Source organism: Tamandua tetradactyla, chromosome 25 (assembly GCF_023851605.1).
Source record: "Tamandua tetradactyla isolate mTamTet1 chromosome 25, mTamTet1.pri, whole genome shotgun sequence".
NCBI lineage: Eukaryota > Metazoa > Chordata > Mammalia > Pilosa > Myrmecophagidae > Tamandua > Tamandua tetradactyla.
In genome coordinates, this window is record NC_135351.1 from 31,029,401 (window position 1) to 31,047,151 (window position 17,751).

Consider the following 17,751-nt stretch of genomic DNA (forward strand, 5'->3'; position numbering starts at 1 on the left):
TTGAAATTTATTACCTTTTTGTATATATGCCATTTTTCACAGGGAAGAAAAAAAAGAATTGTGTTTTGTAGGATGTTGGCTTGAAGATTGATTTAAAGGTCTTATTTGGTAATTTAAAAATCAAGGTATGCAGGAAGTGTTTTTGTTAAGTAAAACAAGAGTACTTTTTCCCCTAACGTAAAATAACTGATTGTTGCCGAATGAGAAACAGGAATGTATAGAACAAAATGGATGGATAAAGAAAGTTGCAGAAGTCTTGTAGGAAGTGAATTTTATTGGTTGTGGTTAAGATTTTATACTTTTACAAGATTTTTAATAGTTTTCTTATCAGATGTATCTTAATGCAGAACAAGAATTTTGGTTTTCACTTCGTTAAAATAACAATGCTCTTTTGGATTATTTGTTTACTCTTAGTGAGAAGCTTTAAAAGGTTTTTAACCATCTGAGTAATCTGCCTAGATGTAAAAGATTCTACGTCTCATCAGACCAATATATTCATTGATATGTAATAAAACAAACAAAACTCTATGGGGAATTTTTTTTTTGGAGGCATGCAAGGAGAATAAAAATAGAATGATTTGTACTGCATGCTCTATGCAAGTAGTAAAGATATATATCCTAACAGGAAACCAAGGCACACATAGATGCTGGAACAGCTCTTCCCTGACTCTAGGTTCTATTATGAACTCTGAGTATGAGGTAAATGTTTTCCTTTCTTAATGCTTACCAAATTCTGGTCTACATGATGGAAATAGACAGGAAGGGAGATTTGGTGCTCCCTCTCAGTCTCTCTAGGGTGAATCTGTATTCTGTGTGTGTGTTGGGAAGAGCGATATTTCTTCTGGGATGATACACTCTCCAAACCCTTGTTAGAGATAATTAGTTAAGGGAATTTTTGAAAATAAAGTTTAATTCCATAGGGTGAAGCAGAAAAGGAAGTATTCAATTCTACATCAAGCCTGAAACCCATAAGTTCTTCCTTTTCAAACTTGGATCCTTTGATCTTTAAGTGTTCCCTGTGCTAAGTGTAATGCAGAGAAACCCCCAGTCCCTTCCTTGTCTGGGGCTGGAAGGTGGGGTATGTGGGTGTTTGGGGCCCTCAGATGGTATAAGAGAACGTATTGTGTGCTCATCTACGTTCTCTCTTTGTTGATCCAGATTCACCTCTGTGGAATCCTGTTGCCCCTTTATCTTCTGTCATTTCTCATAGATTTCCTAAATGTCATCTTTATCCTCTCCTGGATTCACTCTGGTCATCCCACTTGGACTTCTAAGTGAAGTTGCGAGAAAGAGAAGGAATCGTGGACATTGCATTTCTGAGGTTGCAGTCAAATTTGGTGAGTTAAAGATTCTGTGTCAGCAGAAATGTGGCTTAGGACTCTAAATTATCCTATTATCTATTTTTTTTTCAAATCTAGACTATGACTGAATCATGGGCTATTATGTCAATACTTCTCAGTCTAAATGTTTACACATTTTATTTATATAGTCTTGAGTAATTTTAAAGATTGTGTTTTAATATCACTCATTCCATAATGAACCTCGAGACACTTTGAGCTAACTGATTCGAAAAATGAATTTAGAAAGCAGTGGAATCTACTGAATTGGAAAATCTTAAGAATAAAAATATTATAGCACTGCATCATAAAAGAGTACATTGAATAATGAACTCTAATTGTGAGAGTCAATTATTGATACAGGGGTTTTTGAACTGCAACTTAGTCAATAAAGGAAACATAAAATGGTCTCCTGGATTTCCTATGGCTTTGCATTTACTTCATGTTCCATTTGGCAAAGGATAAGCGAATTATCTAGTTATGAAGTCCCCACCCATCTTCTAATCCTGGGACTTGAAAATTCATCCTTCTAGCCATTCTAAGCAATAAATCCTTATTCTAGCATTTTGGAAATCAAATTAGGCAATAGTTGATATTGGGCAATATTTGATTCAATTATTAAAAATATCTTGTGATATGACATTATCTGGTCAAGGTTTTAGAAGTCAAAGAGGATGTACAAATTAGTTTTCCAGAACATGAAAACGTTTAATTGCCACAGCCATACATTGGGCCACTACAATTAAATAATTAATGTTTATGGCTCTTCTGAGGAAACTGTCATATCGTTATGTTTAGAAGTCATTCTATTAACCTCAAATAAGGATAAACACACACACCATTTAAAATAATATTCTTGGCAAACAAGGGGATTGGTCATTAGTTATATCAAGTGCAATCACTGGCAGAAATACAAGAGAAGGCTTGGTAAAGAAGAGAAGTGATTAATTATTGATGTGATAAAATGAGGAGAAAAGCAGACATTAAACAGATGGGTTAACTACCAGGAACATCTTGAATCTGAATGAGAAATTCATGAGACAATCCTGCTTGAGTGATCTCATGCTTTGTGGGTTCTTTGGTTGATTTAAGAAATAAGGAAAAAAATAACTTGGATTTGTACTCTACTTTATGGTTAATAAACATTCATGTACATAGATACATACAAACATACACACAAAAATATTTACATACAGTCATCAGGATGAGTGCGTTACCTATGAAATGAGACAATCACAGGCATGGTCACTCGACTGCCAATCAGAATTGCCCGGCACTCCTTCCCAGTACGGCCAGATGACACCAGGGCTAAGGTCATGTTGGCAGAGTTTTGTTGCTAGTGTACTTAGTATTAATATCATACTAGGTAAGTTTTAATTGTTTTTCTTCTTTTCTGAATAAAAATGACTATCTATATCTTTGCTTGTAATACCATAACAGCTATTTGCTTTAATCAATTTATGGGTAATAATACTCTTCATAGTAAACTTTGAAATGCTGTTTCAATTTTACAACATATTTAGTTTCTTTACATTGTGCTGCCTAACTCTTTAATTAGAGTTCTAATTAATGGAGTCATCTCTGGAATGGACTGCAGAATTCCAATCATGGTTCCTTTTAGCAGCCATGTAATGTGGGACAAGCAATTTCATTACTCTCTTAGCCTCAGTGGCTTATTTTGTAATAAAGAAGAGAAAAACTACACACCTCCTAGGGCTGTTTTGTGAATGAAATGAGGTAAACTATATCAAATTGTTAACATCAGTGCCTAGTTCATAACAAATTCATAAATATTAATTAGCAGTAATATTCAGTTTATTATGCTTTCTTTTATATGTTGAGATATTTTAAACTTGTACAAATTTACAGGCTAATAGGAAAAAAAAATATGCCCATCATTCACAATTAATAGGTATTGGTGATATTTCTTTCCAGCTGCTTTTAAAGAAATAAAATATAGATATAGAGAAAAATCCCAGCTTTTGATCCAGTTTCCTCTCCAGAGGCAACCACTGTCATCAGTTTTGTGTTTCAAGCCCTAGTTCATTTTAACTTGTATATACATGTGTGTTCTTTTTTAGTCATTGCGTAATATCACTTTTTAAAATTTCCATTTTACAGGAGGTGAAGGGAAAGCCCTTGCCAACAATGCTGGCTTGATAATAAGTGATAGTCTTCAGTTATTAAATCTGGGGATTGTCTATCTGCCTGAAGGATATATTCATCACATCAATTCATAACCACCAAAGAAGCTTGTTGTAGCCTCTGTAGTGATGACCTTGACAATACTTTAAATACCAATAAATGTCAAAGTGCTTTTGTAAAAAATTTTAAAGCTTTTGTTGGGAACACATGCCACATCATGATTTAATTATGACCAAGCATTTTTAGAGCTGTGGATTTGAAACCTATTTTGTGCTCCAATGCATCTGAGAAATAAATACTCCTTTTAATAAAAGTGAGTCACAACCCTATTACTTTTTATTAATTTTTTGGAAAATACGCAAAAATATTAGTAAACATGGACTCTGTCCTTGGGTAATTTACACTGTACAGCATTCTCACCTAAGATGTAAAACCATTGCCAAATAACTTAATTGCAAGTGCAGACTACCATAGAACACATAAAAGCTTTCAGTTCTATGGGATTATAAGAGACGGAATAAAATAACCTGTATAGGCTTCCTTGAAGTGGAGTGATTTGTGAGAATGAAATGTGAATAAGAGGAAGGGAAAGGATGTTAAAAGCATGCTGGATATTAGTTCCATTGGGATTGAATTCTGGAAATTTTTTTATTTGTATGTACCTCAACTTTATAGAAGAACCTTTTCAACTTCAGAAAAGTCATCCAATCCCCAAGTTAAAATACACTTCAGCAATGTAAAACATTTTATCACAGAGGTTTAAGATAGTTATGGGTAGAGGGGATATTGAGGTGATGATGAAGCTATTAATTATTATCTTGCCTAACACATGTGGGGAATGTTAAGGTAATGCTCCAGCAAAAATAATGGATGGAATCAGAGGTATGGATATAATCAATAATGAGGTCATCTTCTCCCTAAAATTTTGCTTGATTGCTTGTAACCTGTTGACTTGGATATGTTTCTAGGTTTCCCAGCATCGATGAGATAGTATTTAGAATTAGGTTTCACCTAACAGCAAGCTTGGATCCCTGAACCAGACAGAAAGATCATTGAGCCTATTCACAGATCATATATGATCAGGAGAAACTGATTTCACCCCATAAAGAGTAAAAAATGTAAATGTAGGGTGATTATTCCTAAGATAATCAACTTCAGACAGATTTTTTTTTGTATCTTGCCAAATTGAAAAGAGCAATGCAAAATGTTGCTCAAAGTAATCAGAGCACAAAATTCCCCCATTCCCCCCCCCAAAAAAATAACTGTATGCTCCTCAGAACAAGTAATGACTTAATCAGTACCTACTGAAAGTCTGAGTTAAGCCTTCAGCATTTCCAAGGGAGGCTCCTGTGCCAGTTTGAAACTATTATGTACCCCAGAAAAGCCATGTTTTAATCCAGAGCTAATCTTGTGGAGGCAACCATTTCTTTTAATCCTGATTCAATACCATAGGCAGGAAACTTTTGATTAGATTTTTTTCCACAGACATGGCATGCCCAATTGTAGGTGTGACCTTTTGATTAGATGGAGATGTGACTCTGCCCACTCATGCTGGGTCTTGATAAGTTTACTGGGGTCCTTTAAAAGGGAAAATATTTTGAAAAAACCTCAGATGCAGCTGCTTGGGGAGCAGCTGCTTCAGAGTTGAGAGAGACAAGGAAGTTTGGAGATGCCTGAAGTGCCAACAGTGAAAGCAAATGCCTAGACACAGGTAAAGCTCAGCAGATGTCGCCATGTGCCTTCCCATGAGATGCTAAGTAAGCCAGAACCCAGTGTCCTGTCCCAGAGGAACTAAGTGAAGGTCCACAGACACTTAAGAGGAAACCACTGTCATCAGAAGCTGAAAGCAACGAACTGGAAGCAAGGACCAGCGGATGCCAGCTACATGCCTTCTCAGACCGGCCTTCCTCTAGCTGAGGTATCTTTCTCTGATTTCTTAGTTAGTTAGGACATATTCATGGATTAGAACTGTAACTTGTGACTTACTAAATTTTCTTTTTAAGAGTTGTTCCATTTCTGGTATATTGCTTTCTGGCAGCATTAACAAACTAATACAGCTCCATTCTACAATTTCAAAGTCATTCCATTTTTGAGGCGTTACACCTATCTTCTTCACAGTTATTCATCTTTCTCTCAACAGGTAATGTTTGGCCACAGGTGATGGAAAAAGACAATACAAGTTCTTTTGAAGGCTTCATCCTGGTGGGCTTCTCTGACCGTCCCCACCTGGAACTGATCCTCTTCGTGGTCGTTCTCACTTTTTATCTGTTAACTCTTCTTGGCAACATGACCATTGTCTTGCTTTCTGCTCTGGATTCCCGTCTGCACACACCAATGTATTTCTTTTTGGCCAATCTTTCATTCCTAGACATGTGTTTCACGACAGGCTCCGTCCCTCAGATGCTCTACAACCTTTGGAGCTCAGATAAGACCATCAGCTATCTGGGTTGTGCTATCCAGCTGTACTTTGTCCTGGCCCTGGGAGGGGTGGAGTGTGTTCTCCTGGCTGTCATGGCATATGACCGCTATGCTGCAGTTTGCAAACCCCTGCACTACACCATTATTATGCATCCACATCTCTGCAGGCAACTGGCTTCAGTGGCATGGTTGAGTGGCTTTGGCAATTCTCTCATAATGGCACCCCAGACATTGATGCTACCCCGCTGTGGGCACACGAGGGTGGACCATTTTCTTTGTGAAATGCCAGCACTGATTGGCATGGCCTGTGTAGATACCATGACCCTTGAGGCACTGGCTTTTGCTTTGGCGATCTTTATCATCCTGGTACCACTCATTCTCATCCTCATCTCCTATGGTTACATTGCACAGGCAGTGTTTAGGATCAAGTCAGTTGCTGGGCGAAAGGAAGCTTTCAACACTTGTAGCTCCCATTTAATTGTTGTTGCCCTCTTCTATGGTACAATCATATACATGTACCTCCAGCCCGCAAACACTTATTCCCAGGACCAGGGCAAGTTCCTTACTCTTTTCTATACAATTGTTACTCCCAGTGTTAATCCTCTGATCTATACCCTAAGAAACAAAGATATTAAGGAGGCCATCAAGAAGGTGTTAGGGAAAGGCGGTGCAGAAGTACAGTAAGGGGTGATCAAATTTGCGGATTAGTTTTTATCCATACTCAATACATGTTGTGCAACCTAGAAAATAAAGGAATTTTCTGGTATAATAGAATAAAGAGATACTTAAAGAGATGGGAATTCAGTGGTTTAGAGAGACTGAAATATGCAATATTCTTGAATTGATAGTCACTCATGCTCCACTCAAGTCCCTCAAAATCATGCGTTCTTCTCTGGGAAGGCTCCAGAGAAGGATAAAATAGTGATTTCAGATTTGAAAAATGCCAGCAATGCGTGCAAACACCAGACTTTTTTGTATCTGTGCCAGCTTCTATCACAGTGGTCTGAACCTAGTAGGTCCTCAACAAATTTGAAAACAATGAAATTAGAAGTAGTGCAGGAGAAATAATTTTTTTCCTGGAAAGTTCAAATGTGTGTTAATAGTGCCAAATGCCTGAATAAGGGCCAAAATAAATTGCTCAATTATCTAGCTCTTAGAACTACCAACACCATAACTGATAAAGAATTCTGCATATTTTGAGTCATTTATATAATTGAGTTTATTGAAGTTGACTTTCTAAGGCTATAGAAGATGAAGAAAGGATATAAAGCAAGATCATGAAGTTTTTGCTTTAGATAGAAGAATTTCTTGTTAATACTCGATACTTGTTAATACTTGTTAATGACTCAAGGAGGCTAAAGGGTCTTATTGCTTAATATTTTTCAAGATAATTTAGTCTCTGTCTCTTCAATATTCTATCAGCATAACTTGGAGGAAAGGCAAAGAGGAATGAGATGAACTCTAGGAAACTGTTAGAATCTTTATGATTGGAAGTTCTAAGGACATTGATTTCTTCACACTTAATAATGATTGCAGTTTCTTGCAAGTCATTGTAGTCGAAATTGTTTTGAATGGTTCCTGTCAAATAAATGAATGTCCATACATTTCTTCAGAACTTATTTATCAGTTGGATGAATACTATCTTATAACTTGCGAAAATTTATATTAATTTAGAATTTCTGCAAGTAAATAAGGATTTAAAGGTTTGGGAGTATTGTTACTGGCATCATTGGGAATTGGCTGAAGAATGGGTTTAGAAATTTCTCATATAAGCTTCCGCAAAACCTTTGTGAAAGTTTAGGCTGATCCAGAGGCTCCAGAAAAATAATAACTTTTTCTCAAAATATAGCATTGTCAGACATAATGTGTGTGTTTTCCTACTTTTGAGTGCTATCCCATATGTCTTCCAGATAGATTAAATTTTGTTTTAGATTATTTAGGGTTTGTGAGGATGGGTCTTGGTTTAGTTTTTTTTTTTTTATTAATTAAAAAAATTTAACTAACACAACATTTAAAAATCATTCCATTCTACATATACAATCAGTAATTCTTAATATCATCACATAGATGTATGATCATCATTTCTTAGTACATTTGCATTGATTTAGAAAAAGAAATAGCAAGACAACAGAAAAAGAAATAAAATGATAATAGAGAAAAAAATTAAAAAATATATAAAAAAAGAAAGAAAAAACAAAAAAACTGTAGCTCAGATGCAGCTTCATTCAGTGTTTTAACATAATTACATTACAATTAGGTAGTATTGTGCTGTCCATTTTTGAGTTTTTGTATCCAGTCCTGTTGCATAGTCTGTATCCCTTCAGCTCCAATTACCCATTATCTTACCCTATTTCTAACTCCTGATGGTCTCTGTTACCAAGGACATATTCCAAGTTTATTCTCTAATGTCGGTTCACATCAGTGGGACCATACAGTATTTGTCCTTTAGTTTTTGGCTAGTCTCACTCATCATAATGTTCTCTAGGTCCATCCATGTTATTACATGCTTCATAAGTTTATCCTGTCTTAAAGCTGCATAATATTCCATCGTATGTATATACCACAGTTTGTTTAGCCACTCGTCTGTTGATGGACATTTTGGCTGTTTCCATCTCTTTGCAATTATAAATAATGCTGCTATAAACATTGGTGTGCAAATGTCCATTTGTGTCTTTGCCTTTAAGTCCTTTGAGTAGATACCTAGCAATGGTATTGCTGGGTCGTATGGCAATTCTATATTCAGCTTTTTGAGGAACCGCCAAACTGCCTTCCACAGTGGTTGCACCATTTGACCTTCCCACCAACAGTGGATAAGTGTGCCTCTTTCTCCACATCCTCTCCAGCACTTGTCATTTTTTGTTTTGTTGATAATGGCCATTCTGGTGGGTGTGAGATGATATCTCATTGTGGTTTTGATTTGCATTTCTCTAATGGCCAGGGACATTGAGCATCTCTTCATGTGCCTTTTGGCCATTTGTATTTCCTCTTCTGAGAGGTGTTTGTTCAAGTCTTTTTCCCATTTTGTAATTGGGTTGGCTGTCTTTTTGTTGTTGAGTTGAACAATCTCTTTATAAATTCTGGATACAAGACCTTTATCTGATATGTCGTTTTCAAATATTGTCTCTCATTGTGTAGGCTGTCTTTCTACTTTCTTGATGAAGTTCTTTGATGCACAGAAGTGTTTAATTTTGAGGAGCTCCCATTTCTTTCTTTCTTTCTTCAGTGCTCTTGCTTTAAGTTTAAGGTCCATAAAACCGCCTCCAATTGTAAGATTCATAAGATATCTATGAATATTGATATCATATTGATATCACAATATGGTGATATCCAGAGAACTGGATATCCATATGCAAAAGAATGAAAGAGGACCCGTATCTCACACCCTATACCACCATATTGTGCTACCATCACCTCTATCCATTTCTAAACATTTAAATTCAACTTAGTTTAAAATGCACACATTAAGCATCTGTTTCCCTTTCCTGGTATTCTTGATTCTATTTCCTAGTAACCTATGTTCTAGATGTTAACTCTATGAGTTTACTTATTATGATTAGCTCATATTAGGGAGAGCATACAATATTTGTCCATTTGTGTTGAACATTTCATTCAGCATAATGTCCTCAAGGTTCACACATATTGTTGCATGGGTCAGGACATCATTTCTTCTTATTGCTAAGTAGTAATACAAATATATACCACATTTCTTTATTCATCAGTTGATGGATACTTGGGTTGTTTCCATCTTTGGGGAATTGTGAATAGTGCTGCTATCAGCATTGGTATGCTAATGTCTGCTTGCATCTTGCTTTCAGTTCTGAGGCAACAGGATTGTTGGATCATATGGTGGTTCTATACTTAGCTTCCTTGAGGAGCCACCAAACTGTTATCCAAAGTGGCTATATCATTTGATATTCCCACCAGCAGTGAATGAGTATTCCTATTTCTCCATATTCTCTCCAACACTTGTAGTTTATTTTATTTTATTTTTTATAATGGCCAGTGTAATATCTCATTGTGGTTTTGATTTGCATTTCCTTGTGTGATGGTTAAGTTCTGGTGTCAACTTGGCCAAGTGATGATGCCCAGCTGTCTGGTCAGGCAAGCACTGGCCTGACCATTGCTGCAAGGATATTTCATGGCTGGTTGATAAACAGGAAGACTCTGGTGTATGAAATCATAAAAATGTGCAAAAAACCTGAATGCCTCTCCAGTTGGTACTATTTCTCTAGAGAACACTGACTAACACACCCTGATATCTAGGAATGTTGAGCATATTTTCATGTGGTTTTTAGCCTTTTGTTTTTCCTCTTTGGAAAAATAGACATTCAGGTCTTTTGCACATTTTTAAATTGGGTAGTTTCTTTTTTTGCTGAATTGTAGCATTTCTTAATGTATTCTGGGTATTAAACTTTTATCAGATGTGTGGTTTCCAAACATTTTCTCTCATTGAATAGGGTACCTTCTCACTTTTTTGACAAAGTCCTTTTATGCACTAAAGTGTCTAATTTTGAGGAGGCTCTATTTACCTATTTTTCCTTTCATTGCTTTTGCTTTCGGTGTCAAGTTTAAGAAGCATCTGCCTACCACAGGATTTTTTAAAAACTTTTTTATTGCATAATATAACATATATACAAAGCAAAGACAGAAAGAAATCAATACTTTTCAGAGCCCTCTGTGGCATACTTTTATTCTTGGCCTGGTAACTTAGTCTTTTTCTCTCCCTTCCTCGCCATTTTGGCACGTCCTGTTCTTCTAGGCCTCTGAATTACAGGCCTCACCGGCGACTAGTGATGATGCAGTCTTGTCTCTTTAACCCTATTGGCCTTCTCCTTAGTCCTCCACCTGCCCAACATCCACTGCTACAAGTACACTCAGGAACAGCATCTCTATGGTCACAGTCACTCATCCGTCCTCCCTGTGTGATTGGCTACCCTCCCCTGGAGGCCACGCCCTAACTCCGCCTCTCCTCAAACTGTATATAATCCAGGGCTCACCGAGCCTCGTGGTCTTTAGCTACTGGCGGCCCTGGCATAAGCGTCTACCAACAATAACGATAAAGCTATCTCGCTTCATGCCTTAATTGGCTCGGCCTTCAGTCCTTTAGACCCGCAGCGAGGTCTCCTGTGTGCGCCCCTTGGACCCAGACCCCCGGCTCGAGCCCCTTTTCTGCATGCGGCAGTGTCGTCTCGCAAGCAGTGAGAAGCTGAGGAGTAGAGGTTCCCCGATAGCTTAGCAGTTGGGCCAAACCGCAAGGGTTCCCCGATAGTTTAGCGGTTGGGCCAAACCGCAAGTGGCGCCCAACGTGGGGCACCTCTCTCCTCACCCGGCGAACTCCCACGGCACCCTAGGACCTCGTCCAAGGTAAGCGCCCTCGGCACTAGCCACCCAAATAAACTCCCAAGGAAGTCCTAGGCCCTGATCGGAGTGGCTAGTTGTCTCCCTAAATTTTGGTGAACATGGGTAGCAGAATTACTCGGCAGCAGGCACCACAGGTCCGTGCCCTAGCGGCACTTTTAGACACTCATAAGTGTAAAGTCTCTGTTAAGCAGCTGCAGGTTTATTGGGATCTCCTGCTTCCTTTTAACCCGTGGCTAGTGACTTGCCACCTGTGGAGTACAGATACTTATGATCAGCTAATTGCTGGAGTAATGGACAAAATGGAGCACGAGGGTAAGCGTTTCCCTCCGGGGTTGCTCCCCACTCTCATTGCCATTCGCTCCTACCTTCAGGGCTCCTCGCCGCCGACAGACGGCCGCCCGGCCCGAGCGAGGGCCGCGGAGACTGACGGCTCCAATTCTGAGTCAGACTCGGTCGCCGAGTCACTGCTCGATCAGCTTAATAATCGGCTAGAGGTAGATCCTCCGAGGGATACAAATGGCGGCCTTCCGGCTTCTTCCTCGAGTAAAGAACAAAGCAACAGGAAGGACCTCTACCCCGCCCTCCCTAAAGGGAGTGGCCAGGAGCCATCTTGTAACTCACTCCCTCCCAACCCACTTCCGCCTCCTCCGGAGTTAAAAAAGCGGAACGACACTTCCTCGACCCCTCCTCTCACAGGGGAGGAGCCTGGTCCGCCATCTTATGCCCCTCCTCTGCCATTTTCTAAGGGGGAGGAGCCTAATCCGCCATTTTGTGAAACCCGTCCACCATTTTGTGACTCCGGGGCCACGACCGCCGGCCCAGTCTGGCCTGGTAGCCCACCTGTTCAGTCCACTCCAGCGGCATGGCCTACTGAGCCCCAGCGGCCCCTCCCACCGCCCGTGGTTGGATGCTTCCCTATGAATCTCCAGCCGACGCAGCAGCGCCCACTTGCTTGGTATCCTCACAGTGCAGAGGCAATCAAGCAACTGCGCAAAGCGGTCAAGGAAGACGGGTTTGCGAGTCCATACGTGACCCACCTGCTAGAGGAAATGTCCACGCAGCTTAACACACCTCATGACTGGACAACTCTAGCCAGAGCTATTCTCACCCCAGGCCAGTATGTTGATTGGAAGGTGCACTTCAACTCAGAGGCCGAGCGGGCTGCTCGACAAATAGATTACCCAGGAGGGCCCCCGGGCCTCGGCATCCCTCTCGAGTCTTTCCTCGGGAGCGGTCGGTACTTCGACCCAGCGGTCTATGCCGCTGCCCCGTATGGGTTTTGGGTTCAGTTACGAGAAGTAGCCATGCGGGCCTTCCGTAGTTGTTCAGCCTCCAGACCAGAGCAAATCACCAAAGCAGTAGGACCGAATTCGGCAGTAAAACCCAAATATCAGTCTCCTTCCATACCTACCAGACGAACCACTGCTATACCAGCCCAGCCTACTGTGGCATCCCATATCTTTACTTTATCCTTAAGTTCTAGTGCTTCTCCTCTCACTGGTACCAGAACCCCCTTAGACAACAGAATGTTTAACTTAATTCTGGGAAGTTATGAAGCATTGAACAACACCAATCCAAATTTTACTAAAGAATGTTGGTTATGCTTGCAGTCTAGTCCTCCATATTATGAGGGGATCGCTGTCAATGGTACCTTTAATGTCAGCAAGTCCTCAAATTCTTGTGATTGGCATAGTGGCCTAGGACTTACCCTCCCTGAAGTATCGGGTAGGGGCACTTGCATTGGCACGCCACCGGCAGGCTTCCAGGGACTTTGTAGTAGAAATGCATCCAATGAGTTCAATTCCTCAGGAAACACTTACCTAATTCCTTCGCCAGGACTTAAATGGGCATGTAGCATGGGTCTAACACCCTGTGTCAGTACTACTGTTTTCAGCAACTCACAGTTTTGTATCCTAGTACAGGTTTTGCCGAGAGTTATCTACCAGTCTGCCGATGATTTTGAGGAAGCCATAGAAATAATGCACCATCACAAAAGAGAAGTGGTCTCTGTAACCTTGGCAGTACTATTGGCTGCCGGAGTGATGGCCGGGGTGGGCACAGGCACTGCAGCCATAGTCCAGGGGAATCAACAGATGGCTCTTTTAGAGTCTGCTGTTAATAAGGACCTAGTGTCTATAAAGCAAGCCATGGAGGCTCTGGAGAAATCTTTAACATCTTTGTCAGAAGTTGTGCTTCAAAATAGAAGGGGCCTAGACTTGTTGTTTTTAAAGGAAGGAGGGCTGTGTGCAGCCTTGAAGGAAGAGTGCTGTTTTTATGCAGATCACACAGGGGTAGTCAGAGATTCCATGAGGAAATTAGGAGAGAGATTAGAAGCCAGGGAGAAAAGATTAAGAGAACACCAAAGCTGGTTTGAAAATTTGTTTGCCCAGTCGCCATGGCTAACCACCTTAATCTCTACTATAGCAGGGCCTTTGCTGGTGCTTTTATTAGTATTAACCTTTGGGCCATGCGTTTTATCAAGAGTAATGGAATTTATGAAGCAGCAAATACACAGAGTGGATACGGAGATCGCTCACATTCATTACATGCGTTTAAAAAGGGAACTCGTTTGAGCCCCCCGTGATTGCATAAAATAAGTTCTCCTTTTAAGTCTTGTTTCTAGGAATCCAGTAACAACTTGCCCAGCGCGACACGTAGCCCATCGCCGCCGGCAGCTGGTACTGTTGCCGCCGTGACCTTCACTCAAGCCTCTGTCACTGCGGAGACCCTCCTCAACGTGACCCAAACGACCTCTCAAGCTTTGGAAACGCAAGAAAATATCAACCATCTGATGCATAGCGCTGTGTTCAATTTACAACAGCAAAGAGACTTAATTGTTCTAAATGTAAAAGCTGCTTGTAAACTTGCCTCCTCTGTTTGCAATGGACGGTACCCCTTCACTAAAATCTGTGTTACTCCTATCCCGGCTAACCATTCTATGCCCCGTCTCACCTTGCGAGACTAACTCTTCACCGCATACCTAAAAACTTCTTGCTTTAGCAACTCTAAACCCTTTCTCTTATGCAGACAACCGGCAGCAAGTGCAGGTATAGTTAGCTAGCATTGCTCGCCCTCACAACTTATAGCACTACCTTTCCTATAAAATTCTCATTATTGCTCCTCAACATTTCTCATTTCTAGCTGCTCATTCTCTGTTGCCGGTCTCGAGCTGAGGCCCAGTTTTGGCTGCTGTTATGCTCAGCCTACTCGCCCGGACTGTTCTATGGAGGAACGCAGACAAGCCCAGGTTTGACTCGCAGGCCTAGCCTCGCCTGAGGACTGATCACCCTCAAGCTGGGGACAGATGAGGACCGGTCTCTCCTGCTTCCCCTAGGCTATAACAGTCATCGCCTGCCCACATTCCTCACACTCCCCCACGGGGGCTGCATGTTGCCAGAGTACATGCATCTGGGTCCACCAGATGGGCACCGCTGGGTGCGACGCAAGAATCGCAGAAGAGGGTCACTCTAACAGACCTCCTCTGGCTCTTCTGGGGCACATGAGATTTGCATAAGGGTCGGCTCAGCACATACCCTTCCCCTGAAACCCTGAGCCTTGCACACAAGGGGAATCTTATCACTGCCCCTCCCAGCAAAGGTTCATGCCCACCGCTTGTTACACAAGTGTGTTCTTTAAAAAAGAAAAAAAGAGGAATTGTGGCATACTTTTATTCTTGGCCTGGTAGCTTAGTCTTTTTCTCTCCCTTCCTCGCCATTTTGGCACGTCCGGTTCTTCTAGACCTCTGAATTACAAGCCTCACCGGCGACTAGTGATGATGCAGTCTTGTCTCTTTAACCTTATTGGCCTTCTCCTAGGTCCTCCACCTGCCCAACATCCACTGCTACAAGTACACTCAGGAGCAGCATCTCTATGGTCACAGTCACTCATCCATCCTCCCTGTGTGATTGGCTACCCTCCCCTGGAGGCCACGCCCTAACTCCGCCTCTCCTCAAACTGTATATAATCCAGGGCTCGCCGAGCCTCGTGGTCTTTAGCTACTGGCGGCCCTGGCATAAGCGTCTACCAACAATAACAATAAAGCTACCTCGCTTCATGCCTTAATTGGCTCGGCCTTCAGTCCTTTAGACCCGTAGCGAGGTCTCCTGCGCGCGCCCCTTGGACCCAGACCCCCGGCTCAAGCCCCTTTTCTGCGTGCGGCAGTGTCGTCTAGCAAGCAGTGAGAAGCTGAGGAGTAGAGGTTCCCCGATAGCTTAGCAGTTGGGCCAAACCGCAAGGGTTCCCCGATAGTTTAGCGGTTGGGCCAAACCGCAGCCCTCTTCAACAAGTAGTTACAGGACAGATCCCACAGTTTGTCATGGGCAACCTTACCATTTTTCCTTCTAGCTGCTCTCAGATTTTTCCTTCTAGTTGCTCCAGAATATAGGAGGCTCAAAAGATAAATATTTTTTTATCATCACAATTAACTTTTTTTCTTTTTTGTGAAAAATAACATATATATGAATAAGCAACAGATTTTAAAACACAACAAAATAATTAGTTGTGAAACAGATTTCAAAGTTTGGTATAGGTTACAATTCCACAATTTTAGGTTTTTACTTCTAGCTGCTCTAAGACACTGGAGACTAAAAGAAATATCAATTTAATGATTTAGCAATCATATTCATCTATTAAACCCTACCTTCTCTGTGTAACTCCACCATCACCTTTGATCTTTCTATCCCACTCTTTTGGGATGTGTGGGCTATGGTCATTCTAACTTTTTCATGTTGGAAGGGACTGTCGATAATATGGGGTAGGGAAATGGAAGCAGCTGATGTTCTGGAGAGGCTGGGCCTCTAGGTGTCAGGACTTCTTTGGTTCAGGGACCTATTTGGAGGTTGTAGATTTCTGGAAAGTTGCTGTAGTGCATGGAACCTTTGTAGAATCTTATATATTGTCCTAGGCATTCTTCAGGATTGGCACGAATGGTTTTGGTTTGGATTTGACAAGTTATGGTAGGTAGCAATGTCTAACTGCAGCTTGAGTAAGAGTGAGCTTCGGAGTAGTCTCTTGACATTGTTTGAACTCTCTCAGCCACTGATACTTTATTTGTTACACATCTTTTCTTCCTTTTAGTCAGGATGGAATTGGTGCCAGGGCCGGACTCATCCCTGGTAGTCATCTCCCACACCACCAGGGAGACTTTCATCCCTGGGGTGTCATGTCCCATGCAGCAGGTAGGGCTATGATTTCTTTTACAGAGTTGAGCTTAGAGAGAATGAGGCCACAACTGAGCAACAAAAGAGGTCCTCCAGAAGTAACTCTTAGGCATACCTATAGGGAGTTTAAGATTCCCTGCTACCTACATCAGCTTCACAAGAGAAAGCCTCAACATCAAGGGCTTGGCCTATTGATTTGGCCAAACTTTTGACTCTATTTGAACTCTCTCAGCCACTGAGAGAGCTCAAATTGGTTTGATTTGGGTGTCCCTAATGTTTGACATGGTATCAGGGGATTCCCTGATGGTAAAGTTTAATAGCTCCCTATTTTTCTTCCCATACCTCAAGGGACTTAGCAATACTTTTTGATTATCTGCTTACTATATTCTAGGATGCATCCAGGCATTATATTAAACTACACAGGATTAAAAGCCCTCATTCTTATTCTGGGCTCCCTACCACAAGATTTTGAAATACTTCCCTCATTTACTTCTAGAAATTTTATAGTCCTGGTGCTTATATTTAGGTCTTTGACCATTTTGAGTTAATTTTCATATAAGGTATGAGATAGGGACTTAGAAGTTCTTGAATTATTTTTTTGGATATGGCTATCCAGTTCTCCCAGCAGCATATGTTGAAGAGACTATTCTGTAACAATTAAATGTTTTTGGCTGCCTTGTCAAAATCAATTGATCATATACAGGTGGGTCTATTTCTGAACTCTCAATTTGATTCTGTTGGTCAATATGTCTACCTTTATGCCAGTACTGTTTTGACCATTGTAGTTTTGTAATATGCTTTAGTCAGACACCGTGAATCCTCCAACTTCATCTTCTTTTTCAAGATATTTTTGGCTATTTGGGGCCCATAGCCTTTCCAGATAAATTTGATGATTTGCTTTTACATTACTTCAAAGCAGACTGTTGGAATTTTGATTGGGATTGCATTGAATCTGTAAATCACTTTGTGTAGAATTGACGTCTTAAGTATATTTAATCTTCCAATCCATGAACAAGGAATATCCTTCCTTTTATTTTGGTTTTCTTTGATTTCTTTTAGTAATGTTTTGTAATATTCTGAATATTGGTCCTTTATATCCTTTGTTAAATTTATTCCTAGATATTTGGTTCTTTAAGTTGTTATTGCAAATGGATTTTTTCCTTAATTTCCTCCTGAGGGTGTTCATTACTAGTGTTTAGAAACACTCCTGGTTTTTACATGTTGATCTTGTATCCTGCCACTTTGCTGTACTTGTTTACTAGCTCTAGTAACTTTGTCATAGCTTTTTTTGGTACTTTCATGTATGAGATCATGTCACCTGCAAATAGTGA

At 40.7% G+C, this 17,751-nt stretch overlaps 1 protein-coding gene and 1 pseudogene across 3 annotated transcripts in view; both read left to right on the top strand.

Annotated features, from left to right (window-relative positions):
* Positions 1-7,141, top strand: part of LOC143669278 (putative olfactory receptor 2W6) — a 41,475-nt gene extending 34,334 nt beyond the window's left edge. For both annotated transcript variants that reach the window (XM_077143921.1, XM_077143922.1), the window contains exons 3-4: positions 1,211-1,337; positions 5,623-7,141. In XM_077143921.1, coding sequence (XP_077000036.1) covers positions 1,220-1,337; positions 5,623-6,584 — 1,080 coding nt within the window. In that variant the 5' untranslated portion in view covers positions 1,211-1,219 and the 3' untranslated portion in view covers positions 6,585-7,141. The remainder of the gene's footprint in view (positions 1-1,210; positions 1,338-5,622) is intronic.
* The window catches only part of LOC143669279 (putative olfactory receptor 2W6), a 59,046-nt pseudogene continuing 42,560 nt past the window's right edge, over positions 1,266-17,751 (top strand). The window contains exon 1 of the transcript XR_013168812.1: positions 1,266-1,337. The product of XR_013168812.1 is annotated as a putative olfactory receptor 2W6 (transcript). The remainder of the gene's footprint in view (positions 1,338-17,751) is intronic.